Source organism: Daphnia carinata, chromosome 1, assembly GCF_022539665.2.
Source record: "Daphnia carinata strain CSIRO-1 chromosome 1, CSIRO_AGI_Dcar_HiC_V3, whole genome shotgun sequence".
Lineage (NCBI taxonomy): Eukaryota > Metazoa > Arthropoda > Branchiopoda > Diplostraca > Daphniidae > Daphnia > Daphnia carinata.
In genome coordinates, this window is record NC_081331.1 from 5,215,337 (window position 1) to 5,238,353 (window position 23,017).

The window sequence follows — 23,017 nt, forward strand, 5'->3', positions numbered from 1 at the left end:
ATGTGCTCCGCTTGTGATTTGTTTTGTGGCCGAGTTCGTAGGATTGATATACCTTTAGACAGTGTGCAAAAGCAGCAATAAAATTGTTTCTATAGAATTTCGTATGGTGCATCGGCCCTTTCTCTTTTCCCTTCCGCCCCTTCTCTTTCTATAGAGGGATTTGTTTTTGCTCATCACTCTATTTGCGTTTGCAAGTAGAGACAGGACTGTTGCAGTCAATCTCTTCTGGTTCTTATATTCGTATCAAATTACATTTATTTATACGGATTCGAAGTCAAGACGGATGTAAGTTTCTTTTGGCCAAAGACATCAAGTATAGGGAGGAAGAGTGGTATGGCCTTGGCACAGCTGGCTTCATATTCCCCGATATTCAAATGAGAATCGATTGCGTATAGGAAATTAAAAAATCACATCAAGTATTAACGAAGCTTATGTTTATAATGATTTCTTAACCTACTGCCACAGCACTGAATTACACAGAATGGAGAAAGGATATCAAGAAAGGTCCGTCCACCACTCTTCTATACATTTATACATGGAAGCAATTAAAAGCGGATCAGAACGGTATCATAGGTAAGACAGCGTCTCCCTTATCGTGGCTGGCAATATAAAAACAGCCCCAGAGTTAAATCTTGCTATGACGTAAAAAAAAGAGCATTATATATGATAACACTTTTATTTTTTTTTAGACGTGTTCCCCTCAAAAAAGAAAGACCACATGTATAAAACATGGAGCGTGATATAAATGTATAATAACATTGGGCTTGTTCCTAGTAGAGCTCTATGGGTCTTTGTCGTTTCATGATGGACTGCCGTTGCGTAGATCTATGAGCCCCTACATAGCCCATACTTGGGCTTATATATGAAACACACGCGGTGAATGATCTAGGCTCTTGAGTTTATATCGCGTGAAAAGTGTAGGCAAACTTATTCTTTTCTCTCCCCGCTGCTCAACTTTATCCAATGTCTGCTGGCCAGCCGAATCTTTGTTAACGAGCTCAAGCTCGCAACCGTGACACGATATTAGGATATTCCTCATATCGGGCCGGTGAATAGCTCATAGCACCAAGAGTTCTGTTTACTCAGCTAAAAGTTCATGTTATGTTCTCAGCCATTCTTTAGTTTTTAAGTTCCTTTTAAAATGGAAGCGTTCAAAAGCAAAAAAAAAAAAACGGTGGTAATAGTAGATGGTTGGACGGTTTTTCTGAAAAAAGGAAAACGATTTTGATCTTCATGGAAATTTGTATACGACCTCATTGAGGCCATTCAAGTTGGCTGCACAATTTCAAAAGTATAGGCCCGGAAAATGGAAATTTTCTGCTTAGCTGTACAGCCTTTACGAAAAATTGTATTCGAATAACGTTGACAGAACATGGCAGCGTAAGGAGCAATGGCTGCCTTCATAATACTGTTACACATTCAGTTAAAGTTCCAGGAAAAATATGTAACAGGCGTGCCTCCAAAAAACGAAAAGATGACGAACTGGAACACATATATAACGAGGTCTGCTGATGTCATTTGGCTGTGTGACCTGTCTCGTCAATGACATCGTCAATGAGAACGCAATACAGCGGACCGTTCTCGATTGATTTGATTTCCGCAAGTAACGCAGCGAGAGCTCCTTGAAATCCGCTTCGCTGCTCTCCAACGTGATTCGATTGCTGTATTCGCTGCCTTTATCCAACACAATAAACCCCGGCAGCAATGACAGACAGTTGGAATATAGACGGTGAAAGCAATCTATTCAACAACAACAAAAAAAGGGATAGCCTATACATGCGCTGAATACGTGCGGAATTATCGGCCGGAATAAATCGAATCAACGTAGACCCACATTTAGGCCTATGTTCACATGCGGTTTCATCCACTGGCTGGAAAGTAGGCCACACGTTCCAACATCGTGACGGAAAGCTATCGTGTTTTCATCGAAGATGTTGTGCTAGAGGCAGCATCTTCTTGATGAAGTTAACTGCAACGTGTGTACGAGAGCGGCATAATACAACGTCCATGCTACTATGTAGTACCTCACTATCAGACACCGCCTGTCAGGATTTGCTAGATCGATATGAACTGTAAGTCTTGGTGCGTATTTTTTCTGTCTTCCGGATAGGTCCGCGTGTGAGTTTGCGGACCAGTAGATGGCTGTTGCATCTCTGTTTTGAGCCTGGACTGGAGTCAGCAATTCCGCGGGATAATCTGTTACCTTCGTGCGGGAGTGTTGGGATTTCATAACAAAGTTACCTAAATGTCCTGATTTCGCAGTTGTATTCTGCAACATTGTCCAATTCACGTCAATTATTATATAAAGTTTTGAGGCGTAGTTGCGTTAGTAACCAAATTTAGATCACGTCTTTTCTTTTCTTCGTGCCGTTGTCATTACGTGTGACCGAGAGTCCCGTTCATTGCCTTTAGCAGTGCTTTGGTTCGTTTGCTGTAAAAGGAGATTGGCACCTAATTGTTTCCCTGTTTCCGATTAGGATAGCTCTGTTTAACATGTGCCCCTCATTTTTGGAAAATGTCCTACATTTTTTGCTGCGTTCTATGTAAACAAATTCAACCCAAATTCTGTACTTCCTGCACAGCATTTGCGCGTTAAAGACCGGTTCTGTTTTTGGTTGTCGTTGAATGTAAGATAAAAACGGCGATTAAACAACAACCGTTGTAAACTGGCACAAGTGTAGGAAACGATGCATTATTTTTTTTTTTTTAAGGAGGGAAAAGAATTATCAAAATAAAAAAACAAGACGATATGACTTGATTGCATTATATTGTAATATTGTTTGTGCCGTTTCTGTAAAAGATTATTTGTATGACGAGGTGCGCCGAAATGAACGACATGGTGAGGATTAAATTAGGGTTGATTCATTCAGCCTATAGCCGTCAGAAAACGAAAACATTCCTTACAATTTGAATTGCAATAATTTACGAACATGTTAATGCGAAAGTTTGTTGTTGAATACGGCAAAGGGAAATATGAATTGGCAAGAAAAAAAAATCAAAATTAAAGACAGAAGGCTTTTGGTAGAAAGACTTGCATCGAATGGCTAATGGCCCAAACATTTTTAGTTCGAACATTTGCGATTGAGCTCATCAATGGCACATTGCGGAATGGGGCCGGCCTTCGAACAAACTGGGATCGAGGTAGATACAGTGACTTCCATTACGGTAGCTCTCCTCGTCACCGTCCAATAATTCTGGAACATTTGCCGATTTTGGGAGGCGATCGCCTGGACGTACCTCCGGTTGAATGGCAGAGAAACCGGCTTGAACGGGCCGCTACGGAAACCTGATTCAATATCTTGAGGACGATTGCCGTACATGAACACTAATTGAGGATCAGCGGCACGATCCTCTCGTGAGGGCAATCGTGGTAACCGGGTGCTTTCAACTCTGCGTCCATTGCGACATCAAATAGAATTGTAATGCCGATATACGAATAAATAGGACTACGCATTGAATAGAATTTTACCTTTGGACGGCACTGGGGAAAATGGCGAATTGGTGTTCCATATCCTCGTCCATTAAAATGTCCTCTTCTCGTTCTTGTTCCTTCCTACATCCACACAGTAAACAAAATATGGTATATAGCAGAAACGTATCAATTGCTTTTTCTAAATGTTTAATGTGATGTTACATTTCAGGGTAAACTGGTGAAGGTCGTCCAGGTCTGACAAACCATGCTGGGCGACGAGAAGGCCGTTCCGGTCTTTCAATGATGGAAGTGCGAAGACTGCAAGGCGTGTCGACGTATTTCGTACAAACAATGGTGGAAGTGCTGGTCATGTATTCCATGATGGTCGGTCGTGTTTGTCTCACAGGGAATACCAAAGAGAACGTCACCATCTCCTGTCGAGGTTCTACCGATCCCAGATTGTAGTACGGATAACTGTTAGGCTGAAAGAAGTCGGATTCGTCCGATTCCCTGATTTCTTTGGTGGCCGTTGCAATCACGGCGATTGCGATTAGCGACAGAACCGAACGCATTTTATTTATTTTTTTTAGGAATCACGAATTAAATAAAAAGGAAAACGGGCAGCTCGGAGAGTAGTTGAACCAGGAAATCTCTTCAACAAACGACTACTGAACTTGAAGCATTACGGCTGCCTTTTTATAAGAACGGGTTGGTTAATTCTAGTCTTAGTGAAAAAAAATCCAAGACCAGCTTGCAAACTGGTTTGCTCGAAAGAGTTCAACGTCTTTCCAAGCCCTTTAAACTTCAAAGCACACTCCTGAAATATAACTAAAAATGGGAGTAAATACCGTATACTATGTTGATCGCTTGATCCTTAAAAAAACAAAAACAAAAAAAAAACACTATACAGTAAACATATATTTGGCATGATCATTTGTTTACGTTGTTATTTGACTATTCAGGAGGCTTGGGATTCTTTTTTTGAAGTGCGTGGAGTTGTCGGTCAAAGCGTGTTCAACCTAAGAACCGGATTCTGTTATTGGAATTTTTTTTGCTGGAAGCTCTGAAGCTATTTATCGGCGTTTTAAAATGGAATTTCAAAGGAAAATTAACTCGGCCAAATTTGATTTCCGATAAATTGGCAATGCCATGTAGCTAGTCATACGTGTGTATTACAAGAATTGCACTAATTTCGTGGAGTTAACAAAAAAAAACAAACAATTGAACTAGAATGCATTCTTCGAAAACTGATCTAAAACAATGTGTCAATAAAACTTGCCAATAAATTGTCGTAAAATGTTTTTTTTATACGGTAATGTATGACCCGTTAATTATTTTTTTTGCTTTATTCGATGACCGTGTCACCTATGTCACAGTCGCATTTGAATTCGTGATAAAGCGCATTATATCTTTCTTAGTATTACTGAACTAAACAGATATCGGCTATCTGCAGTGTCTTATACTCAAGAAAATGCGCGTATATTCTTGTAATACGTGAACGGAATAAGGAACTTTAATGCTGAACTTGAATAACAGTATGTATTTTTTCCGAAAAATGTTCCCCAAATTCCAAACCAGCTGCTTGATCGGCGATTGACAAATACCAGATGTAAATGAAAAGAAACAACAAGAAAGACGGGACCTTCTTTTTCTTCACAGAAAGCGCTGTGAGAAGTCAAATGTTTCCTGTTTCAGTGCGAAACAGTTGATAACCAGTTAAATATTAAATACAATTCATCATTCCCAGCACCTCCGAAGGGGATTTTCCGGTGGACATTGCGGGATTGTACCAGTTGTTGAACATGCCGGCGTCGATGTGGATATAGCAATTTCAAAGACGGTTGTTTTCCTTGTGACTGTCCACAAATTTTGCAGAAACACCTGACGCTGGGCGTTGTTCAATTGTGGATATTGTTTGTTGAATGACGTGGCATCAGAACTGTAATCGTCACTGCGAAAACCTGTTTCTCCGTCCCGAGCTTTTGGGTTGTAATATTTCGAAGCTACTAAGAACAGCTGCGGATCGGCGGCACGGACCTCTCTTGTTGGCAATGCTGTAGTCTCGAATCTGGATTCATTAGAAAATTAAAGTGTTTTTTAAACAACTTACTTTGATATAAAACACGTAACGTTTTTGAATCACCTTTGAACAACAGAGGGGAAAATGGGGAACTGCTCGTCGTAATTATCTCCGTCTAACACGAAACTGAGCATCTCGTCTTGCCTTCCTGTTCCAGCACTGAATTAAAGAAATAAGCATAAACTTATTTTTTGGATATTGAAATTAACTGAATACAATTTTCAAAAAATACTTTTTGTTTGGTGCCATTGACGGTCGGCTGCTACGCCATGGTCGTTGAGTTCTCCGGCGATTATTGCATCGATTATTCACTGATTTCGTGCAATAAATAGTTGAAGTTGACGTCAATGTTTCGAGGACCGTTATCCGCGAAGGGAAAGCCATTGCAGGAATAACGAACGACATTGTCAGCATCTCTTGTCGAACACCTTCGGCGCTCGACTCGGGCTCGTTGTGCGCATAATTTTTGAACGGATAAAAACTGATCGCTTGTGACACCTTTTGTTTGGCAGCAGCGTTCACATACACTACGATCACCAATAACAAGAATTGCAAACGCATTTTTTGAAAACAATGTTGAAGATCCGCTCTGTTTGGATGGTAAACTAGTGATCTAGCTATTGAGGAAGACTGTCGAACCAACGCCATTCGATGTCCGTTTTTATGCAAATGGTTCCGTCCGTTTGTAAACCAGTTTCGACTGTATCCGTCAAACTATTCCACTGGAAGTCAAATGGTTTTTAGCTATGAGATATTACGTTCCTGCATTCCCTTATCCGTGCAGAGCAAATACATGGAACAACGACAAGAATCTCGTTCAATGTTTTGTAAAACTGGATTTTTTCTTTCGTTTCTTTTTTTTTTTCTTTTCAAGGGTACATTGGCATCTCCCTACTAGCAGACAAGTTTTTTATTTTAATTTTTGTCATTTGCCGAAAGCGGTTAATATCTTCCAACGTCTAATGATAAATTTGTTTAACGTCGGTCACGGTCATTTTCCACCAGCATATTTGTATTTCCACAAAAGTTTGTCATTGCCCATTGGCCTTTTTATTTTTTTACAGTTCTGTCGTCGACCCTTTTGATATGACGTTGCGTGACTGAAAATCAAATGTCACGCAATGGACACACTAATCGGAATAGCTAAGTACGATGGATAAGTATGAGAATTCAATGTTTTTTCCGAGTGCCGTGTGGCATTTTGATGTGCTTCCTTATCGATTGGTTGACTTGAAAGCCCTCCCCCCCCCCCAAAAAAAAAAAATACTTAGACTTTGTGTATCCTAATACATGAGAAAATGTAATGTTATTTTTTCAGTGGAACACAAAGTTTGAACGTAATAGTGTTGACCTGGAATTTCTTTGTGCCAAGGGAACAATAAACGCAGCCAGGATCCTCCGTTACATTGTACGAAATGTTTATCGTTTCACTTCGTTGATATTGCGCAGACATCAGCTCGTAATAGCGTTGACGTGGACAAACGGTGACATGGTCGCGACAGTTACGGGGGCGTAAGATGATTTGCTCAATGGCAAGGCGTGGAAGTAAAGGCTAGGTAGGATATTACAGTTAAAGAAAAAAAAAAGAAAGAAAGCGGCCATGATGGATTTTTGATGCCCCTTCCTCCTCTTCCGATTCGCTGATGAATTTTCCCACCTAAAAAAGATGTAGCTTTTCGAAACTGTCGAAACAAAAAGGTAAGACAAACAAAGAAATGCCGATGGGTTAAAGATAAAAAACAATCACTTGGGGCAATGAACAGGTAGGGCGTAAATCCAGCAACCGCCGGGAATGCTTGCGACTACATGCCGTTCACTCTAAAAACTTGTTTGATAGTTGTACCTTCTCATTGCCACGTACTCACGTTTAATAACTTTAATAGGTTCTAAATAAACTAAAATATCTACAATAAACATTGCACATTTTAGTCTAAATAAAATCAACACTCTTTCAAAACAACCTCTGTTATAATGACAGTTGCTAAACCCAATCGAGCACTGCATTAAAAAAAAATAAATCGTCAATAGCCGAACTCTGAAATACGGTTATATCCCTCCCCTTGCAATTCGTTTCTCTGTGTTCGATTCCCGCGCTGTCCCAATTTTCGTGACCTCCATACCCCTCCCGGCACGCCCTCACGCTCTGCCCATCATTCGTTTCCACGTCTATAGTTTCGCAACCTGTTGCTTCTCCACATCATTCTGGATTCATCTTCATAGCGTAGGATGGAGAACAACAACGCTCAACAACTACTCCCACACCATGTTATAAACAGATCAAAACATAGCAGGATTACTTTCGTTTTAATTATTCAATTCTGGTGGATTACAATAAGTTACAGATGAAATGATGGCACGTTATTGGGTAAGCAGTAAACACGTCTGGTGATGTTTCCTTTTTTCCTCCAGAAAACAAAAATCTAAGAGCTCTCTTTGTCTTGCTCATTCTTCTTGTCAATCGTTTTCTTCTTCTCCACTGGACATTGCGGAATTCGGCCAGGTTCCGAACATGTCGGAGTCACAGTGGAAATAGCAAGTTCGAAGACAGTTGACCTTCTTGTCACCGTGAAAAATTGTTGCAAGAATTGGCGCTGCAGACCACCAGCAGGTTCCACGTATCTCCTGTTCGTTGGCGGAGCGGGTTTTAAATAGCGCCTGCTGAAAGGCAACGTAACGGGATTATAGGGACCGTCGTAGAAAGCAGACTCGATGTCTTCTGGTTGTCTGCCGTACACCAACATCAGCTGTGGATCAGCAACGCGAGCTCCTCGAGATGGAAGTTCTTGTAGGACGGTAGGCTCGACTCTGATAATTCGAAAAAGACCAATGCACATTGGGAACGTCCGAGTTGCATAGAATATTATTTACTCTTGAACGACAGAGGGAGATACATTGGGAAACTGTTGTTCGTTCGCGTTGAAAGCCTCGTCAAGGAGATCGTGAATTTCTGCTTCTGAAAGGAACCTGTTATGCAATCAAGAAACATAATGGTGAGTAAAGAAGACGTTTAAATAAAGGCCACTAAGCCAAAGACTCATTAATCGTGATACGTTATGTTAGCAAAAAGAGTATTACACTTCGAGGGCTGTGTGTTTGATAGATTGCACCGATTGAATTGGTTTCTTTACCCTTTTGAAAAAAAAGGAAAAAAAATGGACAAACATTACATCTAGTGTAACTAGTAACTGGTAATTATCATTGGCCTTTAATTATTACCCTTCTTGTTCTGTGGCCTTTTTATCTTCGTCAACTGTTATGCTATGAGAAGTTAAAGAAGGACAAATTTATAGTACAACCGTCTGATGCTGAAAACAGAACATGTTTACGTTGAAATTATGGAAGGAGATTGAGCCACTGGTCGCATTGGCCGTGATGGAAGTCGGCTTGGCCTTTGGCGAATCGAACAGGGAACAGCAACTGATTTCGTGCAGGTGATGGTCGATGTTGATGTCGTCATTTCCATGACAGTTCTACGAGTTGGAATGGTGAACTGCTGCGACACTGTCGATACTACGATCTTTGTTTCCGTCACTGTTTCTCTCGAAGGCAAAATGAACGACATGGTCATCAATTGCCGAAGTGATTCCATGTCACGCGAGTGATATTTGTGCACGTTTTGGTTATCATTTGTTTGCGTCTCCTTGTCTGCAATGACGTAAGTCACGAAGACAATGAATAAAGAAAATGCTAATCGCATTTTGAACGGTATAAGAAGGAAGCTCAAGTTGGTAAAAATTTGATGTTGTCGCCTCCTTTACAACAGACTGATGCACTCACGGGTATGACATGTCCGTTTTTATACAGGCGATCCGTTTTGTTCACAAACAAGTTTTGATTTCTGGTACATCCAAAAAGCTTCTCTAGTAGGGTAGCTTTGAATCCCATTTTCTCGAGACGCTGTCCCACTCGTATTATGGTTTACATACATTTTTCGAATTCGGAATCAGGGCTTTGGTTCCTTAAAAAACCTGTTTCGATAGCGCATTTAATCGTTTACAAACCAACAAAAGGAGCAGCTAAAAAGACAATAGAATTTGGCTTGAAAGTTCACCTTTCTCTACTGCCCTGCTTGAACAATTGGGACAAATTCAAAACGAGAATTAAATGATAAGGAAACGTAAGATATTTTTGTCTCTCTGTTTTTTGGCACTTAAATTTCAATGGAGTCCAGCACATCCTTTATCATGGCGTAATACTGATAAAAATTGAATCGATAAACCAGTTTGCTGACAGCTTGTGACATTCGGGGCATGTCCGCAGGCTCCGACGTATCTTACCATTCACGAATGAACATAGACGGGAGAGACGATGCTGAATGGGCCGGCGTGCAATCGGCCTCCTCTTTTGGTTGTGTGCATCGTAAAATGCGGGGCATAATCTAATGGTAACTATAAATCCAAAATTCTCGTTTACTTGTGATTGCGGGCATTCATTGTATTGCTCGTAAAGTTTGTCCCCCAGATGTGTCGTTACACGATTGTAAGTTTCATATGCTAACATTGACAGCATGTATAAACGAACAGTCCATCGATTATGACAGTCCTGAGTATCTAGAAGAGTTACAGCTATCGTTATATCTATTGAATAGTATACGTAACGCACTGCTGTGTTTGCCACGTCAGCAGTTCCCGAGAAAAAGATATTGGCTGGCATGTTTGGGCTTTCTGTAATGTTGCCTTTGTTCGAACACTGCAATGAAAGAAGTTGGATAGCACGAAAAACTACCTAACAAACTTTCGCTACCAAGATGGATGTCAGTAACCATCAATCCCAACTGAGTTCATCTTGTGGATTTAGTTGGTTAGCGGTGCGTTATCAAAACCGTAGGGAGGCAAATAAATAGGACTGTAAACTTCTTATCGGTAAACAGGAATCATCGTACGAAAGAATCCGAAAAAAGGAACTAAAAAAACAGTTCTGTATGACTCGGAAGTTCTACACCCGACGAGTAGCAGTGGCCTACTTGTAAATCGCCACAGTTTTTGTGTTACTGTACCTACGAGTTCGTAAGAGAACGATGGGCGAAAGTTCTAAGTTGCACAATGTGTATTTCTTCCAACGTGTTCTAAGTAAAGAATATCCCATTTTTGCACTTGTCATTCAATGTCACCTTCGTTCGTGTTGACGTTTGTATCACAATCCCGCAATGTTGGGGGTGGAGCAATAGTGATGACAGCTTCGTTGATGGGGATGCGCAATTGTGCTGAGTATAGCCATAAACAGATCAAAACAAAACAGAACAAAGAGTTACGTACTCATTTTCAATAAGAATTTTGTGTAAGGATTTAGCGCATTATCTATAACTCCTCCGTTCAAGCACAAGTGTAATTTGAAACGTCTGCCAAATTGTTCTCTGAAAATCTTTGATTCCAAATCAGATTAGCAAGGTGTTATGAAGGCAGTCTGACTGTAGTTTGACTCTGTCCCCACTGAAAACTGTTCCAGTTGTTTCGTTGTCAAGTGCTCCAATAATGAGAAAAAGATACAACCAGCTTCAGTTCATTGAGGCCGTTAAATAAATAAGAATTTTTTTCTTACAGAGATGGACTTGTGCTCTCACATTGACCCTCTTCTTGCTCATTTAGAAAGCCAGCCTTGGCATTTGACACTGCTAAGGGGAGTGAAAGCCCATGCGCTGGCTATGAAATCTGTCAGGAAAAATGTAAATATTCTATGATTTAATACGAAAATGTTCAATGATCCTTCAGTCATTTCTTAAAGTATCCTATACATCTACGTGATCCATATTAATGGGTCACGTCCGCTCCTTATTTGAAATCCCATCATAAATAAAAAGCTCGGTGCTCTTCCGGGTTGTCATAGACGAGGAGGGCCAACGGCCTCTTTGTTTTTTGGAACTCCAAATAAACTAGCTCGTCGCATTACCCATATTTGTCTACTTGTTGGGCAACCGCAAACCGTATATGGATTTGCAAGTCTGTTCAACAGTGAATTTAAGTTAGCCATTCTGTCTTAGTAGTGAGTCATGGCCACCACAATTCAGGTCTCTTTAGATATTATTCACGAAAAATGCCGTTACCACTGTCGACCATACACGATTGGATTAATTAACTAGGGCCTTGCAGAAAATTGTTGGATGGTAGGGATTTTAATAGTTTGCGTGAAAACGATTAACGAAGCGTTAAGGTAAGAGTTACTTTAATCAATTCATCATTTGGAAAACCTGAGAATTCGTGAAAAAGAAACGTGATTACAGTGACGACCTCTACGATAGATGGCGGCTGTTTGTTAACGCTAGAACTTTTTTAAAAGCATTTTTTAATGCTGGAAAAAAAGCAGGTCGCTTAACTCGATCCCAAGAGCCTCACCGAAAAAAACAAATAGATCGCAAGTTGAACGATGACGATAAACTTCAATCATCGATCACGCTCCGTGAATTTGAATAGGAAGAATCCCGACAAAGCAATGAAAAAATAATAACTACCCTGCACCGGTAATATCATTTCAAGTTTCATTCCTGAAGCGTTCATCAGTCACTGAAGTGCCGCGGTGTGTCCGTTTCAACTCTTGCTATCATAAAACTTTTTTGCCCGCAACGCCATATAGTGGTGCAGCATCGTAAAGAAGGCGGATGAATATTGAAACGACGCCATCATCCAGAACCGCAGCTGGGTGGAGAGCTTCACGATGGACTTGTAATCAATAATAACAATAATACAAGAACAGCCCCAACTATTGGCAACCGGACCGTGAACGACTGACTATAGAAGAAACGATAACTATGATATAGCGAGTTTCATTATATCAACTTGTTGTTCGTCGACATCTACAAAGTTCAATCGATTTATCGGCAAGCTCTCGTGAATAATGACACGCTTTTGGGGCTACTACGGGTCAGGTCATGGCAAAAGTAGTATATACGTATTTGATATTTAAAAACCCTCATGCTGGGTGGTTTAAAAATCGATGGTCGCAGCATTGGCAATGTAAACCTTAGCGATTGGAAAGTGTATAGCGCCATTGTAGTTTCACATTCGACCTTTACCGTTGTAGGTAAGAAGATATGAAGCGGAATAATGTGAGGTGCTCGTGATCCATTTCAAGTTCCGCATCGCTCACTTATACTCACTACTCTTGAGACTTCTCCAGGGATCTTTTTGATTCGATTGTGAGTCGCACTTTCCTTCCTCGTTTGCCAACTTCTGCATGATTCTATAGTTTTTATCCTTCTACGCGTTGTCTTGTTTTATGACTTTATTGCGCATGGCGGAGTTCACGACCCGTTCACTTAACGTAACTCGTAAAACTGATGTTAGATACCTTCTTACAGTATCCAATCAACTGGGTATAGTATTTTACAGACGAAAATAATAGACAGTAAATAATGATTTCCCATCAATTAACGCATTCTTGTATCAAACATCAAAGTGTATATGAATCCCATTGAATTCAAGAAGGATTTCCTCCATTGTACTTGCGTTTCCACAGGTGTAAACGCAGGTACAGTGTCGTGGGCATCATCACCTCAAGTTGGGAACTTTCATTTCATCTAGACTTTTAATTTGGCTTAAGTGGCCAATGCATTTTTTTTGTACTACGTAAAAGTGGAATTAATTGTTGTGAAATAAGTCTTCTCTTGCATTAGCAGTACGTTATGAAACCTCCCTGAGAATAGCGAAAATTAGCGGCTCACGATAAGGCTGTGAAAGAGCGCCAATCTGGCAAAATCTATAGAGTTTCGGTTCGTTTCCCATGGATAGATTAAATTTGGGTTTCGTAGAGGGTTGCAAATGTGAGCTTCGCTAAACATCTCGTTCACTCCCAACGCTCATCAACTTCTTTTTATTCATTTTTTTCCTCGAGCCTTTTGCTGCGCAATGATGTACTGAGTACGTCCAATTTCTTCGTTATACTTTCGTTGGCGAGAAAACGAATTCTTTTCAGCGGAGTTGTGCAGATGCTGCGACATTCACGCCAAATTACTTGAATTCCGCTTTATTAAAACCGATACAGCGATACGTCCACTTAACATCAATTATTCATGAACACTGGAACGAGGATGCATCGATCTGTATTCAGCTACATGAAAAGCGTCTGGCTTGTATGCAAAATGAAACATTTCGTGTTAAAACGGAATATTAATGGACATTCACCCTAAAGCTACGAGAGAAAACATATGTTGGATGTTTATCGGACGGAAGAAAAACAAACGATAGACTACAGGAAAACTCCAATTCTCAATCCGACAGCCTATATCTAATGGTTCATGCGAAAAGAGCCGACATATGAATAGTGTATCAAGCTGCCCACGTCACCGATGCTGGCATTTTGCGACTGGGTGACGCAGTTACGAATAAATTTGTTCTTTCTAAACGTCTCTGTTGCCTGTAGGAGTCGCTTATTAGATAGAGTGCTCTCAATTCCATCTCTGATAACATCGCCGACGTTGAAACGCCAGTCGGGTTATTGACGTCTAACGTTCACCATTCTATTACATAAACAAAGTTAGACCAAACAGTAAGTCATAGTCAGTAATTATACATGTTTCCGTTTTAGACTAAAAGGTTTCTTACGTAAGGCAATTTCTAAGATGAAAAAGGAATACTTTTCGAACATGTTAAGCAAATCGTTGATGCAACAGGGAGCTCTCAGCCTAGGCGGGTGTACCTGATCATAGAGTTATTAGTGGGTGGTCAATCACAATAGAAGTTGGCAACCATGACAACAGTATAGTCGGACTTGCTAATTGAAAAGTTTCCCCCCAAAAACACCTGCTTTCAGGAGAAAGAAGGAGAAAAAGATGTAGCATTTTCGCATCATCCGAATGGCGTGCAGAATGGAAACTTGATTCATTTACTTTTCATGTCTCATATCCCGTTGTGGTGCCTCAACGCTCTGGAAGCATTTGCACGGTAGACTTCCGACTTCCTTTATTTCCCCATTATACTACATACTATATATTGTGTATAACACATACGATCTTTCGTTTTTTTTTTTTACATTAAATAACTCTGTCTAGTCTCTACATCTTTATTGGTTTTTTCTTGAAACTCATCGTTCATGACACGCGGAGATATATGACATTTGATACCTGATCTCATCTACTATTATAGGCAAGGTCGCTAGCATATGAGCCATTTTCCATGGTCTCTGTTAGTTGAACAAACTGCCTGTTTATTACTGTGCAGCTGATATTAAATTTTCATCGCCAGTGCAATTGCTTTTTTGCACAAGGACAAGAGAGAGAAATTGAGCATGACCGAAAGGAAATCTCTAGAAAATCGTTTATGAGCATTCGATCAAGGATTTTGTTTCACCCCGCAGCTCGGATCAACCTAAAGACAATCAAAAATTGACACATTGTTCTGACTTAAATGTTTGTAAATTAAAACTTCGTCATTTGGACGACAAATCATCATGCTTGTATAACATGTACTTTTGCTTGCGGATGCAATTGCGCACGATACTGATGACAAAATCATCAACAATTCATTGTTTTATCCTTCGACCATACATTGTGTATAGATACACGCAAGATCAGAGTAGGGGGTTTGTCTTTAGAGATATATAGATCTGCTGGAGGGTTGTTGTTGCAGCGGGAGCTATGACAACGCAGCCGGAACGTCACACGAGTCGTGATACACCTCGTTTCCTCTCCAGTTAATCAATGGCATAGAAGAGGTGGGTATCAAATAGCATTTCCCGTGTTCCCCCGGAATTGCCGGACAAACACCGACAGATAATGAGCGTGGTTTATCATCAAGTTTTGCTTTGTTCCAATGCAGAACGATAAAATGAAATGTGATAGTATAATACAAGTTTTTCTTGTTTTCTTTCAAACTTTGTTGTTGTCTCTCTTGCATTTCTTGAAGCTCAGTAGGAAATGGCGTGTTTCCCTGAACGAACCTAGAAAAATGTTGACCCAAGTGCTGTAAAGAAGGGACGCCCGTGACATTTGGGAAGATGATACAAAGTCATGTGATGCATCGTTCAATCTAGGTCTAGTAAATCAGAGGGGAACAAAAAAAATGGATATCTCCTGCTAAAATGATGGAATCGAGCTAGAAAATAACCGAGTCGTCTTCCAGACACTGTAACTGTTGGGATAACTGATAGGATAGCTATGAAACAGTAAAGTCGTTTCAGGACTATCCTATATGTCTAACGGGCCTAAAAAAACTAGTATCTCGCATTAGAAGGGGTCTTAACAAAAAAAAAAAAGCAAAGAAACAATCTTTAGCTGATGGTCAACTACGACGCACTCGCCTTCGGGACGGACAGTCTGGTGGCATTAGACTAGGTCGGTCTGTGCGATATACAGAGAGTCAAAGAGAGAGGTGGAGCCATGGGCGGAGTCGACTCTATCACGCCGGGTTGTTGTACAGTAATCCAGTAGTATATGGCAGCCGACGTGGTGGAGCAGCGGCTCAGATAGAGAACGATCGCCTGCACGATCGAGTTGTGATGGAGGATTACATGTTATACGTTTTTATTTCATAAAATTGGCAGACCAAAGTCGTTCGATTGATTAGTTTAACCGGAAAATTGCAATCATCTGAACAAATCGAACGTTCTTCACTTGTGCTGCCCTTTTAGTTCCATCGTCTTCTGCCGCCTGCTGCTGGATATTTTCCCGGTAAGTTAAAATCTCAATCTCTCATTTTTCATTTCCATAAACTTGTTGAAAGCTCAAGCGGAGTGATCTGTGATAAAGCAGGCACTGCCTCTGGCTTGTTCTATTTCTGCTAGCTCTAAACTACCCGTAATTGTGAGAACTGTGTATAAATAATACATGCTCCTGTCAATGTAAAGAAAAAAGAAAGGGGTTTTATTCCTCGTACGTGCCGATATAAGCTTCTGGCCACAGCTGCCGCTTGGGGGCAAATATTTCTTTTTCCCGGAGAAGTCATCTTATCACGTTCGCCTTTTTAGTTTGATGGGATCCTCCAAGTATGCAATAGCGCGGAGTTCACTCGCCGCCTCTTTAAGCCATCACTTCATCAAACAAGATTTAAAAAAAAAAAACGAGAAGAACCTGTGAAATAAAACAAGATTAGACGCCATCGTTCTCTTCAACGTGATGAGCCCTCCTTCCGCACCGTAGACGGCGGAATAGAAACAAAAGAAAGCAAATGTGTCACGCAAGACTGTAGGAAAAACCAACATCGGCAATCAATAGCGAGCTACCTGTATGTGCCGGTCTTGAATTAATTTCCGATGATAGCCTTTCAAATGACAGGTTACGTGTTTCACGACATGGAAAACCAAGAATCGGCGTCTGTCTTTTTTTGTCACCAAAAAAGGGGTTCGCTGATCTCTGAATGATATGCATAATCTAATTGAAAAATCTCCAGCTGATGGCTTCCATTTATTCCGAATGTTAATGTGTGCCGCTTGATTATTTTTTCCACAGTTATATAATAAGGTTTCCTTCCAGCTGTACTCGCTCCCGTTCGTTGTGTTAAACATTCATGTACTTTGCTGGGGCTAACATGCCCCAATGAATCCGCATATTTTCTACTTGTTAAGCAAAGTGATGAATTTTAGATGACGTTGTTCAACCCATCTCACTCTAAAACTGGTGTCACTTTAATTCAGCAAATGTACACGTAGTTTGTAACTCGACGGGGCGTGACTGGCTTTGAACAGAAGCGTTCGCTGATAGCGGAACTCTTCCTGTCATTTTTTTCAATTAAATTCATTCGTTTATCACCGCTGCTCGTTTTACTGGGGCTCTAGTAATCATCATGCAGTCATCGTTTCACACTTCGCTATGGTTACAAAGCCTAGCGTTCCGAGTAAATTAACAATGCAATAACTTATGTAGCGTTAACCGAGCTCGATGTTCATGAAGTTTCACCTCGAATTGGCTTCATAATTCATTTGAAATTGCCATTTTCAACCAAAGAGGCTGAAAGAGAAACATCGTGTTCAATTAAACCAAGACAATTGTTTTATTTTAAGCAAAACCAGTCAGCCAACGTTTTTCCAATCAATAATCAAATGTTATGTGCATCGTGAATGCTAAATAACTGTCCATTAGTAATTGATGTCATGCAATTCCAGTTCCAGAGATTCAACATCTGCTGTATCGTTCGTGTAAACAAGAGGGCAGTGGACTGCGAACACGCACAATCGATCGTAATAGGGTCTAGCATCAACCCGTGCCTCATTGCTGGGTTTTCTACGCCCTTCACAATGAGCTGATTACCACGGAAGAAACTTGACGGTGACTGTTGCCTTCGTTACCATTAAATCATGCCATCAGCTTGCTACGCAAAGAGTGCTGCAGCTGTTTTTCTCGGTTTCTGGATAACAGCTCATCACCTGCTTCTTGCGGGTACGCATTGTTCGTTCGTCATTTTCGATGATTAAGACACCAGATTGCCGTGCGTGTTTGGGTTGTTCACTCATCGTGCCTTTTGCTTATACTTTTATCAAGTCGGATCGCACCGGGTGACCCCATTCAACGTCACAGTCAAAGAGCTCAGCTCATCTTCTGCCTTAGTCACCTGGTCTCTCTTTGCCGATGAGAGCCAGCCGGATTCATCTAACCGCACGGCGGGCAGCCCGCAGCAGCCGTTTCGATTGGAGATCACATACCGACCGTATCGACAAAGGTAACAAACGAGTTAAATAGTTCCGCGATATTATAAAACACTTGATTGTTGTCTGTATTTTACAGACAGAGGATGATTATTGCTGTGCCAGCAGACGTGACATCGTACATTCTTAGCGATCTAAGGTAAACAACAACTAGAGGACCAAGTAAATTTACGAGAACACTCGAGTCATGTGTGACTCATGATTGTGGTGCAGCTGTTAGAGTGATTCCATGCAAGTTATCTATAAGGAAGCCATTGTGGTTTGTTACGTAAAAAAATTGTAAAAAAAAAAAAATGGGTCCGCTTTAATACGATAACTTGAAAGTACTCTAGTACACTCCATGAATGAGGAGGGGTTCAACGTAAGCCGACAACAAAGATGAAATATTCTATTGGATTTGTAAGCATTTCATAGAAAAAGACAATGGCAGATTTCCATATTTTATTCCTTTTTCTTTTGTTGCTTCCCAATAGCAAAAACGCTCCGACGAAATTTGCCTAAGTTTCTGTGGAAATGTCGTCTAATTCTATTGGTACACGGTTGTCCATTGTTGACTGGCATCCCCATTGTGGCCGTTAAGAAAGTTGTCAGACAAAAAATTCTGCCACACAATTTGAAGTTACAAATATACGTGCCAGAAAGTCTTTGTTAGGTGCTAAAATAGTTCCATCATTAAAAGCGTGAGTTCGTGTGGTGGTTTTAGCCGAATTGCCCAAGCCCACAGTCGTTGAAGCGTTCCCTATTCCCCCATTTGTTTGGCGAATATTTATTTTTCAACATATAATATGGACAAGATTAAAGTGGGAACGAAAAGTTCAAACAGCTAGCAATATAATCCCGATGGTTTTGAAATGGTCAGGAAAAAAAAAGTTACGCTTAATGTCTCGCGAGCGGCGGAGCTATTCCACCGTGTTATCAAATGCCGAAGTTGAATAGACTCAACCTCGATCGTTATTCTTTCTCGTCAGACAATTGCAACACGAACATTGGCGCATGTCATCCAAAGCCTCTTTTTTTCGCGTAAACTTGACGACCATTAAGTAGCTACCCTAGTGTGAAGATTAGCATTTAACCCAAAGTGGATCGGCGAATTAGGACATCACTCGATTTGGCAACAACCTGAGCCCTGCTCGCGCCCTTTATTGTTCCCAACCCCTTAATATATGTATGTTACGTAATGGTAATCGTCTGCTAAGGCTAGTATAGTGGTCGTCTCGACAACATGTGGTCGTCTCTGTCAAACATACTTAACGTGCTTCGAATCAACATCGCATAAATATCTCTGAAATTAAATTGATGAGAATGAAACGCTAACAACATTTCGTTTTGTGGCTTAAAATCAAAGACCAGGAAGCGATTACATGGTCAGAGTAACAAGCGTAACGAAAGGCCATCGGATACGTAGCCAGCCCGTCCGGCTGTCCATGTCGCAGGTGTTGTCGGCCGGACCACCACCTGACGAACTTGACGGAGTTTATCTATCACCGCCGTCATATCCTCCTCATTTAATGGAAGATGGATACTCACCTCTGTTGCCTCCATTCATTGCACCTCCACCGCCATCGAGTCAATCCCGCAATTACCGACCAACGGGAAATTTCACGTCCATCTTGGCCGATTACCGATTCCCTCCGACAGCCAACAGCGCTGGAGTAGTTTACGTGCGCGGTGAAGAAGTTGGAATTGTTATCCTAGTTCTTATAGGTAAGTCACGTGAGATTGTTCATCACAATTCAAACCGCTGTCACGCGTAGCATGTATAATTAATTTCATTTATTTATGGGCGCGAGACGTGCAAAATAGTTTGGGAAACAAGAAATACGGTGTCTTAATTAGCGAATGATAATTAGGCGAAACCTGTCCAAAAATTCGATGGTTAAAAAGAAAAAAAATGTCAACTCATTTTTTTCTTTTGACATCTCATTATGTCGACGACACACTTTCGCTTGATTTATTACCTTGGCAACTCGTCACTCACGCAAAGGAATCTAATAGAGCTCGACATCAAAGAGTTGCTGTAGAAAAGGACATCGGGCCTTTTCGTCTTTTTCTGTATGGATTGAAAGGCTCAGCATTTAAAAGAATAAGCGAAAAACCGCCTTATTCAATTAAACCCGAGTGGCTATTTTTTTTTTCTTAGACATCATTTCTCCTTTTTGCTCGCTCTCTATCTTTTTTGAGCTTTTTCACAATTCGTTCCGATCCTATCTCATGTTTTCCTGTTTTGTCGTATCTCCTTACGATCGATATGAAAATCTTTCCGCAGTTTTCTACCGTGTCTATTCATGGCGTTACGGTGTTGTTGCCTGTAAAACTTGTTCGAGCATTGACAGAAGAGACGTTTCTTTTTTTTTTTTTGCGAAATTTGAGACATAGTCCTAGGCTACTGTTTTTTTTTTTTTTTTTGGGGGGGGGGGGTTCTTCGTTTCCCAAGTGCTTTCCTCCGCAATTCCAAATATTGTGTCGACCTAGAAAGGTACTTAACTCACGTTTACGAGAAGGGAGAGGCAGACGACTGGCAAGAGGTAATCAAGTTGTCCAATAACGGAACTCCAACCGACTCTCCCTCGACGCAGCTTATAAAAGTGGTCATTTGATCTTAGCTGCACTAGGCAAAAATAAAGAGATTTCGTTTTCCTTTTTGATTTGATTTTTTTAGATTTTTTTCCGGCGGGGTTTTCGTGTCTTCTCGTTTGACGAAGATGGGACGTCCTTTCTTTTGATTTATTCTTTAATAGGGCGGCTTTCGATGCTTGACGCTAATGTTCCAGGAGTATTGAGTGCTATGTAGGCCCCTGTATCGACAAACGTTAAATAAAAAAAGTAGCAGCTGTTTGCCAAAAAGAAGACCTTCTCCCTTTTTTTTTGGCTTCTAAAGAATTATAGGGACTGCAACTGGAACAAGTCAAGAGGGCGAGAACCTTTTTGGCTCTCGCTTTCATCTCTTTTGCAACTCTTAAAAGGTTTATTTTTTTCCGTAATGACGAGCTGGTGCATTTCTGTTTAATTTCACTGATTTTCAACAACAACAACAACAACAAAATGGAGAAACGAGATGGGTCGGCTGATAGTGGCACTCTATATCGATCCGTCTTCATTGCTTGCTTTCAATACTGTGTCAATCTCGACCATGGTATTTCCTGTTCCCTTTTCCCATTTTGTTTTTCAGTTTTTTGTTTGTGGGGGTCCATTTCATTCTTTCATTTGTCTCTCTGTTTCAGATCGATTTTATTTTTTCCTCGTGCATTTTCGTGATTCGCAATTCCTTTCGTCCTTATCTCATTTCACGATTTCTATTGTTTCATTTCGACGGATGAAAAATGCAATCCAGTTTGGGTGGCAGCAGTGGCCCTATTTTTCCACCGTTGGGGCAAAATTCGGATGTTGCTGCCGTACCAGCCCGTCTTCAAAGAAGAGGAGCCGGTCATTGTCGGCTGTTCACCGTCTCCGACGCCGTTGCAGCTCTCGCAGCCTTCACAGCTTTTACCGTCGTCGAGTCTCTCGCAATCGCAGCCGCCCGTCCCGCCCTCAGCCGTTCACGTTAGCGCCAATAAGTTCGTTTCGCTCGATCCGGCCGCTATCCGCCGCAATCAGTTTATGGTGAGTTTGTCTTTGTTTCAACTAAAGCTGCCATATACTTAGTCTTAAGCGAATCAATACGGATGTAAAGTACATCGCCTCGTATATGCCAGAGCCAAGGCCCATTGGCTCTGCATTCAACGTCCAGTATAGCACACAATCGAATTAAATGCGTATCCAGCAAAGGAAAACAGAAGTCTTTGCGAACGATATTTGACATTTTTCAGCGCACGATGATTAATTAGTCGGCCTCGTCACGATCCATCCGTTGCAAATCTTCGCGGAAAGCGCTTCATTCTCTGACTGCAATAAGATTATCCCTTGAGTACAACAATGACAATCCTTTTCAACTTTTTTTGGGGAGGGTTCTATTCTTTATTCTTTCTGTCTTCTGAGCAATAGCAACACCAGGGATATCATTGCAGACGTTGATAGATCGATGAGTGGAAAGAGAATTTCGGATTAGTCAGCAGATTCCTCGGGTTGGTTCGCATCACACACCCCGAGAGCTTTTTGCTTGATTCCAAAGTTTCTTTGCCAATCTATTAACGACTTGACCATCCGATATCGCCCTTAGCGAAACTTCCGGCACGTGAACTCATTGCGTCTCATCAGCTAAGCCGAAAAAAAAAGGAAAGATCATAGACGTTAGTAAATCCATATGTTTCTGATGCGGGCAAGTTGCGGCTAGGGCCAACAATCACGAAGTAGCATCCATTCAATATACTTCGCTACACAACAAAACTCTTATCGTTTGAAAATGATTTTCTTTTTCTTGTTAAGTATAGAAAACCGTCTTTTGACCATATATTCGGTTCCCTGCTTTTTCCCCTACTTGCTGACTGGTTTCCCCTCTTTGTGTGGCTCTACGTCCTAAGTAAATTGGGTGGAATTCCCATACGAGAAACGGATAGCTCTATAGAGAGCTATGCGTGGCCCTGCGTGGGACTATAAAATGGATGCGTGTCGGAACTCGGAAGTGGGAGAGGTTAGAGGGGTGAATTCACAGACCTATACTGTGGTACATATAAAGTACATGTTTGTGCGTGTGAGCGCGTACGGATGTAACGAGTCCGGTTTTTCGGAAGTCACCCTTCGCGGTCTTCGTTTCAATGTCCTCGAATGAGCTGGAAAAAGAGAAAAAAAAGCAAAACAACGAATGAGGTCGGCAGAGGCAAGGCGGATCGAAAACTAAGGCAGTTTGTAAGAGAGGGAGGATGCATGAGGGAGAACGATACGTAGTACACGTCGTCATGATTTATTGGCAACGAGTCAGGTTCACCATCCCATTTCCTAGCTCGACAGGCTTATATTATCATTGCGTTCGTTTAATTGATGTCCACTTATGTTTTACGTTTTTCTCCACCCCAGGCAAAGAG

The 23,017-nt window shown here is 41.1% G+C and overlaps 4 protein-coding genes across 8 annotated transcripts in view; 1 reads left to right on the forward strand and 3 right to left on the reverse strand.

The window, feature by feature from the left end:
- Positions 1–3,010: 3,010 nt before the first annotated feature.
- Positions 3,011–3,984, reverse strand: LOC130692227 (uncharacterized). The gene is made up of 3 exons (XM_057515301.2): positions 3,635–3,984; positions 3,470–3,553; positions 3,011–3,390 (listed from the first exon to the last, which is right to left on the reverse strand). The coding sequence occupies exons 1-3, from the start codon at positions 3,982–3,984 to the stop codon at positions 3,063–3,065; spliced, it is 762 nt and encodes a 253-aa protein (XP_057371284.1). The 3' UTR covers positions 3,011–3,062.
- Positions 3,985–5,109: 1,125 nt separating this feature from the next.
- On the reverse strand, positions 5,110–5,762 carry LOC130692138 (uncharacterized). The gene is made up of 3 exons (XM_057515214.2): positions 5,725–5,762; positions 5,556–5,651; positions 5,110–5,480 (listed from the first exon to the last, which is right to left on the reverse strand). Exons 1-3 carry the CDS (start codon positions 5,739–5,741, stop codon positions 5,150–5,152), a joined length of 444 nt encoding a protein of 147 aa, XP_057371197.2. The 5' UTR covers positions 5,742–5,762; the 3' UTR covers positions 5,110–5,149.
- Positions 5,763–7,897: 2,135 nt separating this feature from the next.
- LOC130692134 (uncharacterized) lies at positions 7,898–9,247 on the reverse strand. 3 transcript variants are annotated; one of them, XM_057515210.2, is made up of 5 exons: positions 8,819–9,247; positions 8,709–8,750; positions 8,568–8,621; positions 8,361–8,456; positions 7,898–8,297 (listed from the first exon to the last, which is right to left on the reverse strand). In XM_057515210.2, exons 1-5 carry the CDS (start codon positions 9,187–9,189, stop codon positions 7,913–7,915), a joined length of 948 nt encoding a protein of 315 aa, XP_057371193.1. In that variant the 5' UTR covers positions 9,190–9,247; the 3' UTR covers positions 7,898–7,912. The 3 variants fall into 3 exon arrangements, with proteins under 3 accessions (XP_057371193.1, XP_059353528.1, XP_059353529.1); XM_059497545.1 differs by lacking the exon at positions 8,568–8,621; XM_059497546.1 differs by lacking the exons at positions 8,568–8,621; positions 8,709–8,750.
- A 6,668-nt stretch (positions 9,248–15,915) lies between these two features.
- The window catches only part of LOC130692143 (uncharacterized), a 73,763-nt gene continuing 66,661 nt past the window's right edge, over positions 15,916–23,017 (forward strand). For 2 of the 3 annotated variants that reach the window (XR_009421067.1, XM_057515220.2), the window contains exons 1-6: positions 15,916–16,089; positions 17,520–17,793; positions 17,896–18,073; positions 18,139–18,198; positions 19,405–19,763; positions 21,391–21,659. Coding sequence is in view for 2 of the 3 variants with exons in the window: in XM_057515220.2 (XP_057371203.1) it covers positions 17,712–17,793; positions 17,896–18,073; positions 18,139–18,198; positions 19,405–19,763; positions 21,391–21,659 (948 nt within the window). In the remaining variant the exon portion in view is untranslated. The remainder of the gene's footprint in view (positions 16,090–17,519; positions 17,794–17,895; positions 18,074–18,138; positions 18,199–19,404; positions 19,764–21,390; positions 21,660–23,017) is intronic. The other variant, XM_059495540.1, reaches the window with a different exon arrangement.

What these genes read in the sequence shown, in the direction of transcription:
- LOC130692227 (XM_057515301.2), bottom strand. Translation starts at nt 3,984, where the DNA reads ATGCGTTCGGTTCTGTCGCTAATCGCAATCGCCGTGATTGCAACGGCC. An exon ending in TCACCAGTTTACCCTGAAAT is followed by an intron (nt 3,554 to 3,634) that starts GTAACATCACAT and finishes GTGTGGATGTAG; the next exon opens with GAAGGAACAAGAACGAGAAG. An exon ending in TTCCCCAGTGCCGTCCAAAG is followed by an intron (nt 3,391 to 3,469) that starts GTAAAATTCTAT and finishes CAATGGACGCAG; the next exon opens with AGTTGAAAGCACCCGGTTAC.
- LOC130692138 (XM_057515214.2), bottom strand. An exon ending in TTCCCCTCTGTTGTTCAAAG is followed by an intron (nt 5,481 to 5,555) that starts GTGATTCAAAAA and finishes TAATGAATCCAG; the next exon opens with ATTCGAGACTACAGCATTGC.
- LOC130692134 (XM_057515210.2), bottom strand. Translation starts at nt 9,189, where the DNA reads ATGCGATTAGCATTTTCTTTATTCATTGTCTTCGTGACTTACGTCATT. An exon ending in TCTCCTTCCATAATTTCAAC is followed by an intron (nt 8,751 to 8,818) that starts GTAAACATGTTC and finishes AACTTCTCATAG; the next exon opens with CATAACAGTTGACGAAGATA. An exon ending in AAACACACAGCCCTCGAAGT is followed by an intron (nt 8,457 to 8,567) that starts GTAATACTCTTT and finishes ATTGCATAACAG; the next exon opens with GTTCCTTTCAGAAGCAGAAA.